The sequence below is a fragment of the Catharus ustulatus genome, chromosome 29 (genome assembly GCF_009819885.2).
Source record: "Catharus ustulatus isolate bCatUst1 chromosome 29, bCatUst1.pri.v2, whole genome shotgun sequence".
Taxonomy (NCBI): domain Eukaryota; kingdom Metazoa; phylum Chordata; class Aves; order Passeriformes; family Turdidae; genus Catharus; species Catharus ustulatus.
The window spans coordinates 3102289-3118517 of NC_046249.1; the positions used below are offsets into that span (position 1 = coordinate 3102289).

Consider the following 16229-nt stretch of genomic DNA (forward strand, 5'->3'; position numbering starts at 1 on the left):
GTGCCCTGCTAGGAACTCTGTCTGCTCTTTTTGGGGGCTGAAAATTCTCCTTGTTTTGCAGGAATGAGCCCAGGAGAACATTCCTGGGAGATGGAGCGGTGTCTCCAGCTGATCCTGGATTAAGAAAGGGCAGCACCACGGAATCCCAGCATGGTTTGGGTAGGAAGGACCTTAAAGCCCACCCAGCTCCACCCTGCCATGGGCAGGGACATGTCCCACCATCCCAGGCTGCTCCAAGTTCTGTCCAACCTGGCCCTGGGCACTCCCAGGGATGGGGAAGCCTCAGTTTCCCTGTGGGCCTCCTCTCCATGATCCAAGCCCTGATCCAACCCCAACACCCCCATTAACCTCCAGATTAACTCAGATCCTCTTTGTTTCATGCCAGCAAACCGGCACCATTTGGCAGGAAACCACACAAAAATGATTATTCCCGACGGTGCCGCGGCCCAGCGCCTCAATCCCGGTGTCAGTGGTGTTCTTGGCATCGGTTATCCAGGAGATTAAGGGATTAGCAGCACTGGAGAACTCCGTGGCACATGCCAGACACCCCCTCCAGCTCCTCAGGGTGGCCCCTGTGACCCCCTCCCCAAATTCCAGCATCACAGCTGATGGAGCTCAAGGCCAAATTCGCGGCTTGGCTTCCCCTCCTTGCTGAGTGAGTTTTTTTCCTGATCAATTTAAGGTTCCCCCCAAAACCTCAGCACTGCCAGGGGTCACCCCACAGCTTCAGGGTTTGGCTGGAGGGATCAGCACAGCCCTGATGGGCTGGGGACAGTGACCACAACCCCCTGAACACCCCAAAGCAGCATCTCAGAGCTCCCAAAACTCCCCCGAGGCTTTGGCAGCTGCTGAGACGGCGTCAGCTCATCCAGAAACACCCCAAAAACGCATCCCCGTCCCTGAGGGAGGAGAAGTGACCCTAAAAAGGGAAGGGGGGGAAGAAAGGAGGTGGTGTGGGGAGGGGGGGGGTCCTGCAGCCCCCCTCCAGCTCATTACCTGCCTCATAAGCTCTCTGATCACACAGGGAACGCGCTAATTAAGGAGCAGGGTTTCTCCCTCTCCTTCCCTCTCCTTTCCCGAGCCAGTTGTGCCAACCCTGCCCCTGGCAAGGTAACATTGGAAAATGTAAAATTAATACAAAGGGCTGGAATTTACTGGGAAACAATTTTCAAACGCACGGAGAACAATAAAAAATATTTAAAGAAAAAACCAACAAAAAAACCTTCTTCCAGCTGCCTTTTATTTTTAAAAAAAGTATTTATTTTAATGATCGTTACTAAAGCTCAAGCAAAGGCAGGGGGGGCCCACGTATCAGGGGAATAATAATAGTAATAATAATTATATTTTTTGGAAAAAATCACTTCGAGGGTCTTCACCTGCCTGACAAATTGCTAAATTAAAGCTGATTACAGCTGATTAATGGCCCAGACGGAGACGGGTGCGGGGGGGCAGCGGGGAGGGGGCACCCTCCTTTGGGTGAGGGGGATTGTGGGGACCCCCAGCATGGTGCACCCCACTCTGCTTGGGGTCCTGGAGTCCCCAGTGCATCCCAGTCTGATGCCATGGGATGGGGATGATGCCATGGGATGGGATTGATGCCACAGGATTGGGATGATGCCATGGGATGGGGATGACGCCATGGGATTGGGATGATGCCGTGGGATGGGGATGATGCCATGGGATGGGGATGATGCCATGGGATGGGATTGATGCCATGGGATGGGGATGATGCCATGGGATGGGGATGATGCCATGGGATGGGGAAGATGTCATGGGATGGGGATGATGTCATGGGATGGGGATGATGTCATGGGATGGGGATGATGCCATGGGATGGGGACAATGCCATGGGACAGAGATGATGCCGTGGGATGGGGATGATGCCATGGGATGGGGATGATCCCAGCATCAGAGCCATAGGATGGGGATGATGCCACAGGATTGGGATGATGCCATGGGATGAGGATGATGCCATGGGATGGGGATGATGCCATGGGATGAGGATGATCCCAGTCCCAGAGTCAGTTACACGGAATGGGGATGATCCTGTAACCATGGCCATTGTCACAGGATGGGGATGATGCCATGGGATGGGGACGATGCCATGGGATTGGGATGATGCCACGGGATGGGGATGATGCCAGAGGATGAGATTGATGCCATGGGAAGGGATTGATGCCATGGGATTGGGATGGTGCCATGGGATGGAGATGATGCCATGGGGTGGGATTCATGCCATGGGATGGGAATGGTGCCAGAGGATTGGGACCATGCCATGGGATGAAGATGATGCCATGGGATATGAATGATGCCATGGGATGGAGATGTTGCAATAGAATGGGATTGATGCCATGGGATGGGATCGATGCAATGGAATGGGATTGATGGCATGGGATTGGGACAATGCCATGGGATGGGATTGATGCCATGGGATTGGGATGATGCCGTGGGATGGGGACGGTGCCATGGAATGGGGATGATCCCAGCACCAGAGCCAGTGCCACAGAATGGGGATGATCCTGTCACTATGGCCATTGCCATGGGATGGGGACGATGCCATGGGATTGGGATTGATGTCATAGGATGGGGATGATGCCATGGGACAGAGATGATGCCATAGGATGGGGATGATGCCATGGGATGGGATTGATGACATGGGATGGGATTGGATGGGATGGGATGGGATGGGATGGGATGGGTTTGATGCCATGGGATGGGGATGATCCCATGGGATAGGGATGGTGCCATGGATGGGATTGATGCCATGGGATGGGATTGACACCAGAGGATTGGGATGATGCCATGGGATGGGGATGATGCAAGAGGATGGAGATGATGCCATGGGATTGGGATGATGCCATGGGATTGGGATGATGCCATGGGAAGGGGATGATGCCAGAGGATGGAGATGATGCCATGGGAAGGGGATGATGCCATGGGAAGGGGATGATGCCAGAGGATGGAGATGATGCCATGGGATGGGGATGATGCCAGAGGATGGGGGATGATGCCATGGGATGGGACTGATGCCATAGGATGGGGATGATGCCAGAGGATGGGGATGATGCCAGAGGATGGAGATGATGCCAGAGGATGGAGATGATGCCACCACCAGGGATACAGCCCAGGAAAGTCCCTGGCCTGGCAGCACACCCTCCATGGACACCCCAGCTCCAGAACACCACACTCCCACCCTCTGGCACCATGGGGCTCCAGCACAGGACGTGTCACCCACTGAGCCTGGTTCCACCAGGTATGGGATTAATCCACAACCTCCCAGCACTGTGACACCTTTCCACAACAGGAGCAAGAATCCATCAGAGAGAAATTGTCCAGAATCTGAATCTCTGAGCTGGTGAAGCCCCTCTGGCATTACCCAACCCCTGTGTCCCCACACCAGGCCAGGCAGGGTGGCATCTCCATGCTGGAAACACATTGGCTTCCCAAGATTTTACCTCTTGGATATTCACTGTGGAGGAGAAAGACCCTTCTGAGAGGAGAAGCACCTGCAGATGGAGGCCCTGCAGGGCAGAGCCAACCAGGAGAGCAAATCCCACACCCAGACCCTGGTCCTGATCCCCCAAACACAGCCAGTGCCTCAGTTTCCCCTCTGAGCTGCAGCAGAATCCTCCCGAAATTCCCCAATTCGGGCAGCGACCCAGCACAGGAACAAAGCAGATTTGTCTCTCTACACCCTGTGAGACCAGCCAGTGTCCCAAGGGTTAAATAATTCAGATTTTTCTTTCCTGAACAGCTTGAAAAGAGATATGATTGCGCCCGCTGGAATACGGGGAGGGGGGGGAATATTATGGATGGAAAAGAGCTATTTAAGCTGAGGAACGGTGTTGGCACATAAACAAATGGGTATAAACCGGCCATGAATAAATTGAGGCTGGAAATTAGGAGGTTTGGAACCACTGGGGGCCAGGCAGGGCTCATGGGGGCAGAGGGGTGAGGGGGGGACTGGGGCAGGGGGGCCAGGTATGGGGTCCCCCCTGCTCCAAGGGCACCCGTCCTTGCGGGGCCAGGCGCTGAGAGACTTAAAATCTCCCTTCCGCTTTCATCTCCCGAAATCTCCTTCATTCAAATAGTCACAGCGTGATCAGGAGTAATAAGCCTATTACAGAGCAAAATAAAACACAGCAGCTCCCCCCCTGCCCCCCAAACCAGCCCCCCCCAGCCCTCCCGCCCTCTTTGGGGCTATTAAACACAACCCGATGGAAATTCAGTGAGAGCAGCCAATGTCACCCCCAGCCCTGCAAGGGGTCCCCACCTCGGGAAATGGGGACAAAGCGGCTCCTGGAGCTGGGAGGGGGTGGCAGGGAAGGGTCCCCGGGGTGCAGGCGCCCACCGACCCCTTCCAGCAGCTCCTTTCTGCATTAATCCTGTTGCTCGGCTGGTTCCTGGCATGTCCGTGGCCGGCAATGGACTTCACGCCGGGAACGTTTAAGCCGCTTTTCCATCTGTTTCTCCTTCTCCTTGGGCAGCCGGAATCGCTGCCGAGTCCGGCGTCACCCCGCGGGATGACAACGGCAGCGCTGGGCAGGAGCCGGGCGCGGCCATCGAGGGGGATTTGGGACATGTGCTGGTCCCGGTGTCCCGCAGGATGATCCCTGTTCCCTGCCCAAAATCCACGGACGGAGCTGGGAGGGGATGGAGCCGGAGCTGGATGCACCTCGACACCTGTGCCCACCCAGTTTCAGTTTGGTCACCCCACACCCCATCCCACACCCCACAGTGCCAAGGTTGATTTTTTAACTCTGCCCTCGAGTTAAAGACACCGACACCTCCCAAACTCCCCCCAAAACTCCCCCCAGGCTGTGCTGGAGGATCCCAGCATCCCAACACGGCCAAGCCCCGGCGCTGGCAGGGATGAGGTGACATTCAGGGGACGCCCCGTCCCCATCGACCCCAACCCCCGGGATGGTGGCAGCGACAAGTCCCAGTCCCCGGAGGCTCCGGTGTTGTCCCCAGGGCCGCGGTGGGACGGAGCGGGGACGGCGTCGTGGCTCACGGAGCGCCGGTAATGCGGTCCGGAGGGACCCCGCCGTACACACAGCACCTAAATTATTTAATTTCTCCAAACTGCTGCACCTTTATAAATCATTAAAAGCTCCTTTTGATCTGTGTTAATGAGGTTTCCTGAGTGCGGGGCTGGGAAATGCTTCGGCGCCAGAAAGCGACGCCGCTGATTAAAAAAAATAAAGAGGGGGTGAGAGGGAGTGTGGGGGGCGGGACGGGCACGGGGTGGGGGGCACGGGGAGGTGGGCACGGGGTGGGGGGCACGGGGTGGGGGGCACGGGGTGGGGGGCACGGGGGCACAGGGTGGGGGGCACAGGGGGTCCCCAGGGCCCAGCCAGCCACTGGAGGGGCTTCAGGGATGCCTGTTATATTCTTTCCCTTCTCTTCCTCTTCTCCTCCCTTCCCTTTTTTTCCAGTTTCCTCTTCCTTTCCAGTTTTCCTTCCCTTTTCTCTTCACCTTTCCCTTTCCTTTCTCCTTTCCCGAAGCTTCCCAGCCAGGGAATCTCGGGAACACGCTGGGCCCAGCTGCCACCACGGGCAAGGCTGGGGTTGTTGGTCCTCCCCTGGTGCTGTGGGGAACAATTCCCCCGTTTGGGATGGGATGAAACCCCCCAGGGCTGTCACTGGGAGCCACGGCCAGCGGGAGTGTGCGGTTCCAGCGGTGCCACCATCGGTGACCCCGTCGGTGACACCGTGGGAGCGCGGCGGCGCCGGCCCTGACAGCTTTAATGCCGATATTTATCTCAGCTCCGAACCTCCGAGCGCGGTTCCATATTCAGGAGCTCAATCACCGGGATCGGGAATGGCCGTGACGGCTCCGCCGATGGCAGCTGGGCCCGGGCTCAATCAACATCGGCTGAACGGCCCCGGAGAGCTCCGGGGTGGGGACAGGGGTGGGACAGGGATGGGACAGGGATGGGGACAGGGATGGGGACAGGGATGGGACAGGGATGAGGATGGGGACAAGAATAGGGATGGAGATCAGAATGTGGATAAAGACAGGGATAGGGACAGGGATGGGACAGGGATGAGGACAGGGATGAGGATGGGGACAGGGGTGGGACAGGGATGGGGACAGGGATGTGAATGGGGGTGGATATAGGGACAAGAATGGAGATGGGGACAAGGATAGGGATGGAGATAAGAATGTGGATAAAGATAGGGATGGGGACAGAGATAAGGAGAGGGATGGGACGGGGTGGGGACAGGGATAGGACAGGGCTTGGGACAGGGATGGGACAGGGGTGGGGACAGGGATAGGACAGGGATGGGACAGGGCTGGGGACAGGGATGTGAATGGGGTGGACATAGGGACAGGGATGGAGATGGGACAAGAGATAAGGAGAGGGATGGGACAGGGATGGGGACAGGGGTGGCAGGGAAGATACACAGGGACAGGGAGGGGGACAGGCATGGGAACGGTGATAAATACAGGGATGGGGTGAGGATGGAACGGGGATAGAGACAGGGACAGTGACAGGGATAGAGATGGGCACAGAGATAGGGATGAGGACTACGGCAGGCATTGTGAGCAATGAAAACAAATTCCACACAGAACCAGGGGCACTTCCCCAGCCCTGGCACCGCTGGGGCTGGGCAGGGACCAGCACTGCCCCAGCTGGAGCAGGGGAGCAGCACCCCCAGCCCGGTTGAGTCTGGCACTGCCGGAGCTCACACCTCCACTGATGGATATTTCCCTTTCCCTCCTTTTAAGGTAAATGACAGAAAATCCCAGGACAGCCATCAGCCTCCGAGGTAACCTCGTCCCGCCTCGGCCGCGTTCCCACAGGATTCAGCGGCTCCTGTTACCTGGGGCAACGGCGGGGAAATGACGGCTGGCATCTAAATTGCCATCATTATGCTCCAGAGCCAACACTCCCCATTTACACTTTATTGTCATCTTTCGCTTTAGGGAGATGCTGAGATATTACAGGATGGGGTGACAGAGCGGGATGAGATGGGATGCACGAGGAGAGAGGCGCGGAGATAAATGGGGACCCCCGGAGCTGTTATTTCAGCCTGATTGCGGATCCGGAAGCGGAGCCGAGCCCGATCCCGCAGGCTGTGGGGAGGCTTTAATGCACAGAAGAAAATAAAATTTGTTTAAATGCAAGCGCCAGCCTGGCGGGGCCTGGGCACGTGGTACCTGGGAGAGGATTCCCACCAAAGCCAGCAGAAACAGCTCGGCCTTGTCTGGGTGCAGAATAACGGGAACTGATCCTCACCCACAGCTGGAACTGGGCTGTGGCTGGGACCACAGTGTGGGGGTGGGACCACAATGTGGGGGTGGGACCACAATGTGGGGCTGGGACCCCTTTGTGGGGCTGATACCCCAATGCACCACAGTATCCTTCTGTGGGGTTGGTACCAGAATATAGGTCCAGTACCCCATTGTAGGGCTGGGACCCCTCTGTGGGGCTGGCATCCCTTTATGGGGCTGGTACCCCATTCCAGGGCTCACAGCCCATTCTGGGTCTGGCACCCCTTTGTGGGTCTGGCACCCCTTTGTGGGGCTGATACTTCACTGCACCATAGTATTCCTCTGTGGGGCTGGTACCACAATATAGCTCCAGTGCCCCTTTGTAGGGCTGCGACCCCTCTGTGGGGCTGGGACCCCATTGCACCACAGTGTCCCTCTGTGGGGCTGGCACCACAATATAGCTCCAGTACCCCTTTGTGGGGTTGGGACCCCATTGTGGGTCTGGGACCCCTTTGTGGGGCTGACACCCCATTGCACCACAGTATTCCTCCGTGGGGCTGGTACCATAATATAGCCCCAGTACCCCATTGTAGGGCTGGGACCACTTTGTGGGGCTGATACCCAACTGCACCACAGTGTCCCTCTGTGGGGCTGGTACCACAATATAGTTCCAGTGCCCCTTTTTGGGGCTGGGACCCCTCTGTGGGGCTGGGACCCCACTCCAGGGCTCACACCCCATTCCAGGGCTCACACCCCTTTGTGGGGCTGCCACCCCCCTGCACCCCTGGTACTCCTTTGTGAAGTTGGTACCTCAATATAGGCCCAGTACTCCATTATAGGGCTGGCACCTCAATATTGGACAGGTATCCAACCCTTTGTGGGGTTGGCACCCCATTGTGGGACTGGCACCCCACTGCACCCCTGGTACCCCTTGTGGGGCTGATACCCCAAAATTGGACAGGTATCCCATTCCAGGGCTGGTACCCCATTCCAAGGGTACTCCTGGTCACCCCAAAGCAAAACCTGCTCTTGTTTCTCCAAACTCCAAGTTCATTCTCCCTCCCCATCCCACTTTTTGCCAAGTTACACAAAGGAAATGCAAAGCCAAACTTGGGGTGCCACCCCCCCATCCCCATCCCCACACGGGGACTGCAGTGTGACAGGGTTGGGGGGGATGCTGGGGACAGCAGGGGAGGAATGGGGCCTTTCAAGTGTTTGCAGTGAAAAAAGAAAGCAAGAAAAAAGCAAAGAGTTCAACAACTGAGCAGCTTTCCAAGGAAGAGCCAGGGTGGCTTCACCCTCAGCCCCACTGTGTCATGCATGGGGTTGGGATTGGGAGATTCCTTCCCATACAAAACCTCCCTGAGCAGGACCCTGGAGCTCACAGTGCCTGGGATAAACCCAAACAGAGCCATGATCCCATGGATGCACTGGGAGCTGGGAGCTCCACAGGACCCAGCACGACACAGACACAGTGGGTGGATGGATCCTGCCACCATGCCAAGCATGGATCAGACAGGTTCTTCCCTCAGACTCATGACATCACCCTCTTGTCCAGAAAAAAACACAGGTGTCAGTTGGAAATCGTGGTTTTGGAACACAAATATTCCATTTTCCACGTGCCACAGCCTATCCAGGGGGATGAACCCATTCCCCAGGCAGGTGGAGCCTCTTTCCAGGGAGTTCTACCCTCACCCCACAACCAAAGCTCCCTGGAACTGCTCCAGCTGCTGCAATTCCCACCACTCACCCCTCATTAGCATGGATGCTCGTTAGCCCAGCGCTGAGACTAATCAATACTGCCATTAACCAACTCCCTGGAATTAATGCGCTTGAACCTGGCAGGCCGCGGGATATTGGTCATTTTTCCACTTAACCTGGCAGGAGGAGTTTTTCCCTTTGCTGGTGGCAATGGATGCCAGAGGGAAGCAGGGACAGCTCATCCTACATCTCCTGGCTGCTGATTCACCACCAGATTTGGGTTCACTTTGACCACTTTTTGGTCATTCCAATGATCCCAAACCATCAACACAGAAGGGCAGCCCTGTCCTAAGCCATGGGGAGGGCTCTGGGGACACCCAGATCGTCACTCTCTGGTGCCACCCCATTCCTGCAGCTGCTCCATCCCTTCTGCCCCAGGTTCTGGCCCCGGAGCCCCGGGCAGGCACAGGCGAGCTGCTCTCCCGGGCACCCCAGAGCCACCCTCCCCTGCTGCTCCCGCCGCCTCGCAGCGCCTCTGGCTAAACAGAGATCAGAAATGTTAGATCTTTCTTAACATCTCCTGCCAGCACTGTCAGTGGCCCTCTCCAGAGTACCAGGGCCCTCTGTTATGTAAACACAGCACATTCTCTGTCAAAGATTAAAAAAAAAAAAGCCTCATTTGCACATAAAAGCAGCCTCTGCACTAGTTACGGGCACTGTGGCATGTAAGGAAGACTGTAGGTTAAATTCAATAATAAAGTGGGGCGGCACAGAGGTCCCGCTCCAGCTCCTTCTCCTGCAGCCCAGCCCTGGCTGCTCCAGCCGGAGCTGTGGCCACCAAGCAGCGCTGGCCACAAGCCCCAGGGCTGGGGACTGAGGGGGCACCATGAGCCCCGGGCTGGGCTGGGGGTGAGTGACCCCCCAGACCCCTAACTGCCCCTCTCAGGCCACGTTGAGACCCCACCCTGGTGCTCCTCTGTGCCCCCTTCGTGCTTATGGCATCCCAGACTCCATCATCCCCATCTCCCCTCCTGGCACCTGCCCCACAACCCTCCCCACACATTTTTGGGGTGAGTGACCCCCCAGGCCCCTCACTGCCCCTCTCAGGCCACCCTGAGACCCCACCCTGGTGTTCCTCTGTGCCCCTTTCATGCTTATGGCACCCCAGACTCCATCATCCTCATCTCCCTCCTCTGGTACCCATCCATCCTGCTGCCCCACATCCCTCCCCACACATTTTTGGGGTGAGTGACCCCCAGACCCCTCACTGCACCTCTCAGGCCACACTGAGACCCCACCCTGGTGCTCCTCTGTGCCCCCTTCATGATCATGGCATCCCAGACTCCATCATCCCCATGTCCCCTCCTGGCACCTGCCCCACATCCCTCCCCACACATTTTTGGGAGCTGGCACCACCCTCATCCCAGCACGGCTCTGCCATCACCACAGAGCAGCTCCCAGCTACCGAGGCACCGCTCAGATCATGAATGTGACACCGTGGATGTGACATCCCTCGCTGCCAGCCCTCGGTGACACGGTGGGGTGGCACTGGGGGGGGTCTCTGACCACGCTGCCCCTCCCAGGGATGCCAGCGGCCGGGAGGCTGCGGGGATGGCGGCAGCCAGCCGGGCCCGCAGCCGGATCCGCACAAATCCAATCAGAGCAGAAACTCAACTGCCGGAGAGACGAGGGCTGGGAAGTGTCACGGTAATTGTGTTAGTGCCAGCAGAGCCACGGCTACTGCGGGAGCTGGGGGGCACGGCGGGGTGGGCACGGTGGGGTGGGCACAGCAGGGTGGGCACGGTGGGGTGGGCACAGCAGGGTGGGCACGGTGGGATGGGCATGGCAATGCCAGCACAGGGGCTCGCTGGACACCCAGAACAGGCCCTGTGGGAGCACTGAGGGTCCAGGAGGGATCAGGGCGAGGGTCAGCAGATCCAGACAGAAGGGGTAGAGCCAGGAGGTCACAGTGGCAGCTGGCAGTGAAGGTGACAGGGGCACCGAGCTCTGGAGAGAGGTGATTCATTCCCAAATCACTGCATGTCACATGTCACACATGTCCCCACAGCCAGCAGCCTGGCACTTGTGACCCCATAAAAACAGCCTGGCACATGTGTCCCCATGGACATCAGCTGGTACAGGGCACCCCACAGACATCAGGCTGGCATGTATGAACCCAAAGACCCCAGCCTGACATATGTGTCCCCATTGACACCAGCCTGACACTCATGACCCCACAGACACTGGGCTGGCACACGTGACCCCATGGACACCAGATTGACACACGTGACCCCACAGACACCAGCCTGTCACACATGACCCCACAGACACCAGCCTGTCACATGTGACCCCACGGACACCAGGTTCACAGTCATGACCCCATGGACACCAGACTGGCACACATGACCCCATGGACACCAGCCTGTCACACATGACCCCACAAACCCCAGCCTGTCACATGTGACCCCACGGACATCAGCCTGTCATACATGACCCCACGGACACCAGCCTGTCACACATGACCCCATGGACTCCAGCCCCTCACACATGACCCCATGGACTCCAGACTGTCACACATGACCCCACAGACCCCAGGCTGGCACTCGTGTCCCCGTGCTCACTCAGCCCTGAGCACACCAGCCCCGCTCACGTCCCCGCTGCCGTCGGGCGCCGCACGTCTCCGGCAGCCAGACACGGGCACGTGCCATCCATGCACGGGACCACGCGTGCTCATCCGCGCTCACGCTGAGCGCCCTAATTACCGCGTCTGGCCAGGCGGGCGGGCGCTGATAACGGGCACGGGACGGAGCTGCTGGGGGTTATCAGCCGGTGACAGCCGGGCCCCCCGCCGCCCGCGCTGGGACAGCCGGATCAAGGCGCCCTTTGGGGGTCTCCAGCGGGGGATGGGGTAAACAGCCCCCCCAGGGGTGGCCTCATTAGCACGGCTGAGCCCCAATATTGTTGTGGATGGGCCTGGCACAGCAGGCAGTGGGGTCACGGTGTTGGTGCCAGCCTCTTGTCCCATCTGCTGTCACCTCCCTGTTGTCCTGGGGGTGAGGGACAGCCTTTCCTGGGGTTCCCACCTTGACAGTCCCACTGTCACCAGGCTGGGGTGTCCCTGGTGCTGTGAGGGGTGGGGTGGCAGCAGGAAAGGGCACTGAGGAGATAAATCAGTGTCACACTCCGGTCTCTGAGCCAAAGCAGCTGCTGTCCTGGAGCTCCCCAGGGCCATTCCATTGATCTCATCCCAGAGCCACAGCTGGGACATGGCACAGTCCTGCACGATATCCACTGCTTCCGTGCCTCAGTTTCCCTGCCCCGGGGCTGGATCTTCCTGCACTGCGCGGGTCCAGCAGCAGGAGTGACAAACAGGGAGCACACTGCCCATCCCAAGCAGCTAAAGACACACAAATTAACACGGATAAACACAGATTGGCGCATTATTTCACTCATCGGCCGCTCTATTTTCGGCTGGCGGCTGAATTCCGGGCAGTGGCGGGGTGGGGGACGGCAGCACCGGTGACTCTTTAACCTTGGAACACTCGGACAGGCAGGAATTTGGGGCGGTAATTTGATCGGCGGGAGCCGGGCTCGCAATCACCGGGAAAACGCCGACGCGGTGGAAATCGGCCGCCACTGCCCAGCGGGACATCACGGCGGGGCCAGGCGGCCACGGGGACACGGCTCAGAAGGACGGGCACAGCGGGCACCTGCCTGTCACCCCGCAGCCCCCTGCCTCGTTCAGTGCCACCCTGGCACTCCCAGGGACACCGGGTGACCCCCCCAAAGGACGTCCCTGTCCCCCCGTCCCGGCAGTGCAGAGCTGTAATTTATCACACCCGCCCCTGACAGCTCCTTTGACGGGGTCTCCGGGGGGGCCGAGCGATGCCTTTTGTCTGCCCAACAATTAATTATTTCCTGGCTAATGATGAACTCCGACTTGCCAAGCAGGGAGCGGCTGCGTGTGGGAAGGAGCCGGCCCTCCCTCACCCCGCCGTGCTCCCTCCCCACCTCCTCCCCCAAGGCAGGGGGGATGTTGGGGTACCAGGGATGAGGCTGGGCTGTGGGACCGTCCTGCATCTCACCATCCTTCTCAAAAAGGGTGCCCCAAAAGCAGGGTGATGGTGGGGCTGGCAGGATGGGTGCCCCTCTGGCGGTGCCAGCAGGTGGGTGCTGTGCTGGCAGCGCTGGCAGCGCTCTAAGTGCCAGTGGCGGCAGCCCCGGAGCGCTCCAGGAGCGGATAACCGGCTGATGGGGCTCAGCTAATGGAGAAAATCCATTTAGGATCACTCGATACTCTCCCCTGGGCTTTCATTACACCTCAGGGTTCTGCAGGGCACCGGCCTCTGGCAGCCCAGATCCCATCGCTGCCGGCTGGATGTCTCACACCGGCACAGGCGGGACGTGGGGAGGGACGAGGGGAAGAATAGTGGGGGAGAAATGAGGGAAGAAATGCAGGAAGGGATGTGCATGGGAAGGGATGCAGGAAGGGATGCAGGGAGGGATGTGTATGGAGAGGAATGCAGGGAATATTGTGCATGGAGAGGAATGCAGGAAGGGAAGCAGGGAGGGATGTGTATGGAGAGGGATGCAGGGAGGGATGTAGGAAAGGATGTGCATGGAAAGGAATGAGGGAAGAGGTGCAGGAAGGGATGTGCATGGGGAGAGAGGGAGGAAGGGGTGTAGGAAGGGATGCAGGAAGGGATGTGCATGGGGAGGAACGAGGGAAGAGGTGCAGGAAGGGATGTGCATGGGGAGAGATGAAGGAAGGGATGTAGGCAGGGATGTGCATGGAAAGGAATGAGGGAAGAGGTGCAGGAAGGGATGTGCATGGGGAGTGATGCAGGAAGAGATGCAAGGAGGGATGTCCATTGAGAGGAACGCAGAAAGGGATGAAGGGAGTGATGTGCATTGGGAGTGATGCAGGGAGTGATGTGCATGGGAAGTGATGCAGGAAGGGACACCGAGCTTTGTGCACAAAGCCTGCAGCCCTGAGATGCAGCTGCAGGTGACAAGAGCAACGCCAGCAATCCCTGCGAGGAACAGAGACAAACTGAGGTGTGATGGGGCCTTGCCCTGGAGCAGCTCCCAAGCAGCAGGGCCTGGCTCGGTGCCACAGGCAGGAACAGAGACCCTCGGGGCTGCGGGCACTCAGGCCGGGCTCCCCACGGCGGGAAAGGCGACAGAGCCATGAAAAGAAGTAAAATAATTATCGGGCACTGGCGGCTCTGGCTCCCGCCCGGCGCGTTCTGTTTAAGGCTAGTTAATAGCCAGTGTTCTCTGGTTAGGCCTGAATGACATTTCCAGAGTTATAATAACTGAGCTATTACTCGCCGTATTGATGCATTCCCCCCGCCGGCAGCGGCTCATCCCGCGCCGTGCCGCCCGGCCGCCGAAAGCTCCTTTAGTCAATAGCACTTCTATTTTTCATTACTCCCTGGAAATGTGGCTCTTGGAAGCTCATCCGTCATTCAATTACGCCCTGGTTCAGTCCTATCATACACGTGTCATAAAGTTCCTCAGATCTGAACTGCTGTTAATTTTCTGCGCCATCCCAAGGGGATGCCCGGGACGTGCCTGGAAAGCAACCAGGCAGCCGAGGGCATGCCGGGTACGGGCGCTCCCGGGAGCGGGGGCTGCGGCACTGCCGGGGTGCCCGGGCACAGGGAGGGGATCCAGCACCGGAGGGGTCACCCCAGAGCTCGGACATTGTCCCTTCCCCACGGCACGGGAGCAGGGCTGGCGCCACGCGACCTTGGAAGCGCTGAGAATTTATTCCTGGGGTTGGTTTATTCTTTTATCAGGTGTTGGTTTAACAGGGTGAGCTCTCCCCCTTCCCCTTTAATCCTATCGGCATCTGTGTTCGGCACGTCCGTACCCAGAATAATCACCTGCTTGGCAGATTTGTCACTTCACCAGATGTAATCGGGGAACTTTTCCTTTTTTTTTCCTTTTTCTTTTTTTTTCTTGTTCAAACTCTCCTTATTTTCTGTTTCTTAGAAGCTGCAGCTCGCAGCAGAGGTGGCTGCTGCAGGCAGTACCTGCTCCAGGTCACCCTCCCCAAACCCAAGGGTTTGCTCTGCTCAGCTCAGCTCAGCTCTCCAGCTGGGTTTTGGCTGAGGGGAGGATGACAGGGCAGTGGCACAGAGGGTGGCTGTGCCATGATGGCTGTTCCTGCCATCCTCTGCTGCCTGGAGCGCCCTTGGATGGGCACAAACCCCGAGCCAGGAGGGAAAACGGGAACAGGATGAGGCTGGGGGATGTCGGGGATGGAGGATGCTGAGTCAGGGGGATGCCAGGTGAGGAAGATGCCAGGTTGGGAGGATGCAGAAGTTGCTCACAACACGTCTCTGCACAGATACCAAGGACCAGCAGGTCCTTCCCAGCCCTAAAAACTCACACCCAAGAGGTGATGTAGGTCCTGCTCCCCTCCACACCCCTCCAGGCACCATTCCTGCTTTCTCACCACGGAATTCCTGTGACTCTCTCCCAGCCAGGCCTGCCCTGGGGATCCCTGCCCTTGCTCTCCTGTCCGGGGAGTCCTGTCCAGTCCCTTCATCAGTGCCTGGGTGGTCTCAGCCACTCCATGTGGCCTCCCAGCAGGACAATGACCTGGTCACTGTCCTGCTCCCACAGGGCCTCCCACGCGCTGCTGTCCCTAAGGCAGGACGGACACACGCCCAGGTGGGACAGACACACAGCCAGGTGGGACAGACACACAGCCTGGTGGGACAGACACACGGCTGGGTGGGACAGACACAGAGCCAGGTGGGACAGACACACGGCCGGGTGGGACAGACACACACCCGGGTGGGACAGACACACAGCCAGGTGGGACAGATACACACCCGGGTGGGACAGACACACACCTGAGTGGGACAGACACACACCCAGGTGGGACAGACACACACCCAGGTGGGACAGACACACAGCCAGGTGGGACAGACACACACCTGAGTGGGACAGACACACAGCTGGGTGGGACAGACACACACCTGGGTGGGACAGACACACGCCCTAGTGGGACAGACACACACCCAGGTGGGACAGACACACGCCCAGGTGGGACAGACACAGGGCTGGGTGGGACAGACACACAGCTGGGTGGGACAGACACACAGCTGCGTGGGACAGACACACACCCGGGTGGGACAGACACACACCCAGGTGGGACAGACACACAGCCAGGTGGGACAGACACACACCCGGGTGGGACAGACACACAGCTGGGTGGGACAGACACACACCCAGGTGGGACAGACACACAGCTGGGTGGGACAGACACACACGCCCAGGTGGCACAGAC

General features: G+C 58.5%; 1 protein-coding gene and 1 long non-coding RNA gene across 3 annotated transcripts in view; one reads left to right on the top strand and one right to left on the bottom strand.

The window, feature by feature from the left end:
- The window catches only part of EFNA2 (ephrin A2), a 46743-nt gene that overhangs the window by 6617 nt on the left and 23897 nt on the right, over positions 1-16229 (bottom strand). Inside the window, exon 1 of one of the 2 annotated variants that reach the window (XM_033082461.2) lies at positions 4274-4484. The exons of the other annotated variant lie outside the window; for it this stretch is intronic. Coding sequence (XP_032938352.1) covers positions 4274-4410 — 137 coding nt within the window. The 5' untranslated portion in view covers positions 4411-4484. Of the gene's footprint in view, positions 1-4273; positions 4485-16229 lie in introns of those variants that run through there. 2 annotated transcript variants of the gene reach the window in all.
- Positions 5478-7115, top strand: LOC117008522. The gene is made up of 3 exons (XR_004420323.1): positions 5478-5903; positions 6737-6777; positions 6935-7115. It is a non-coding gene; the product is annotated as an uncharacterized LOC117008522 (long non-coding RNA).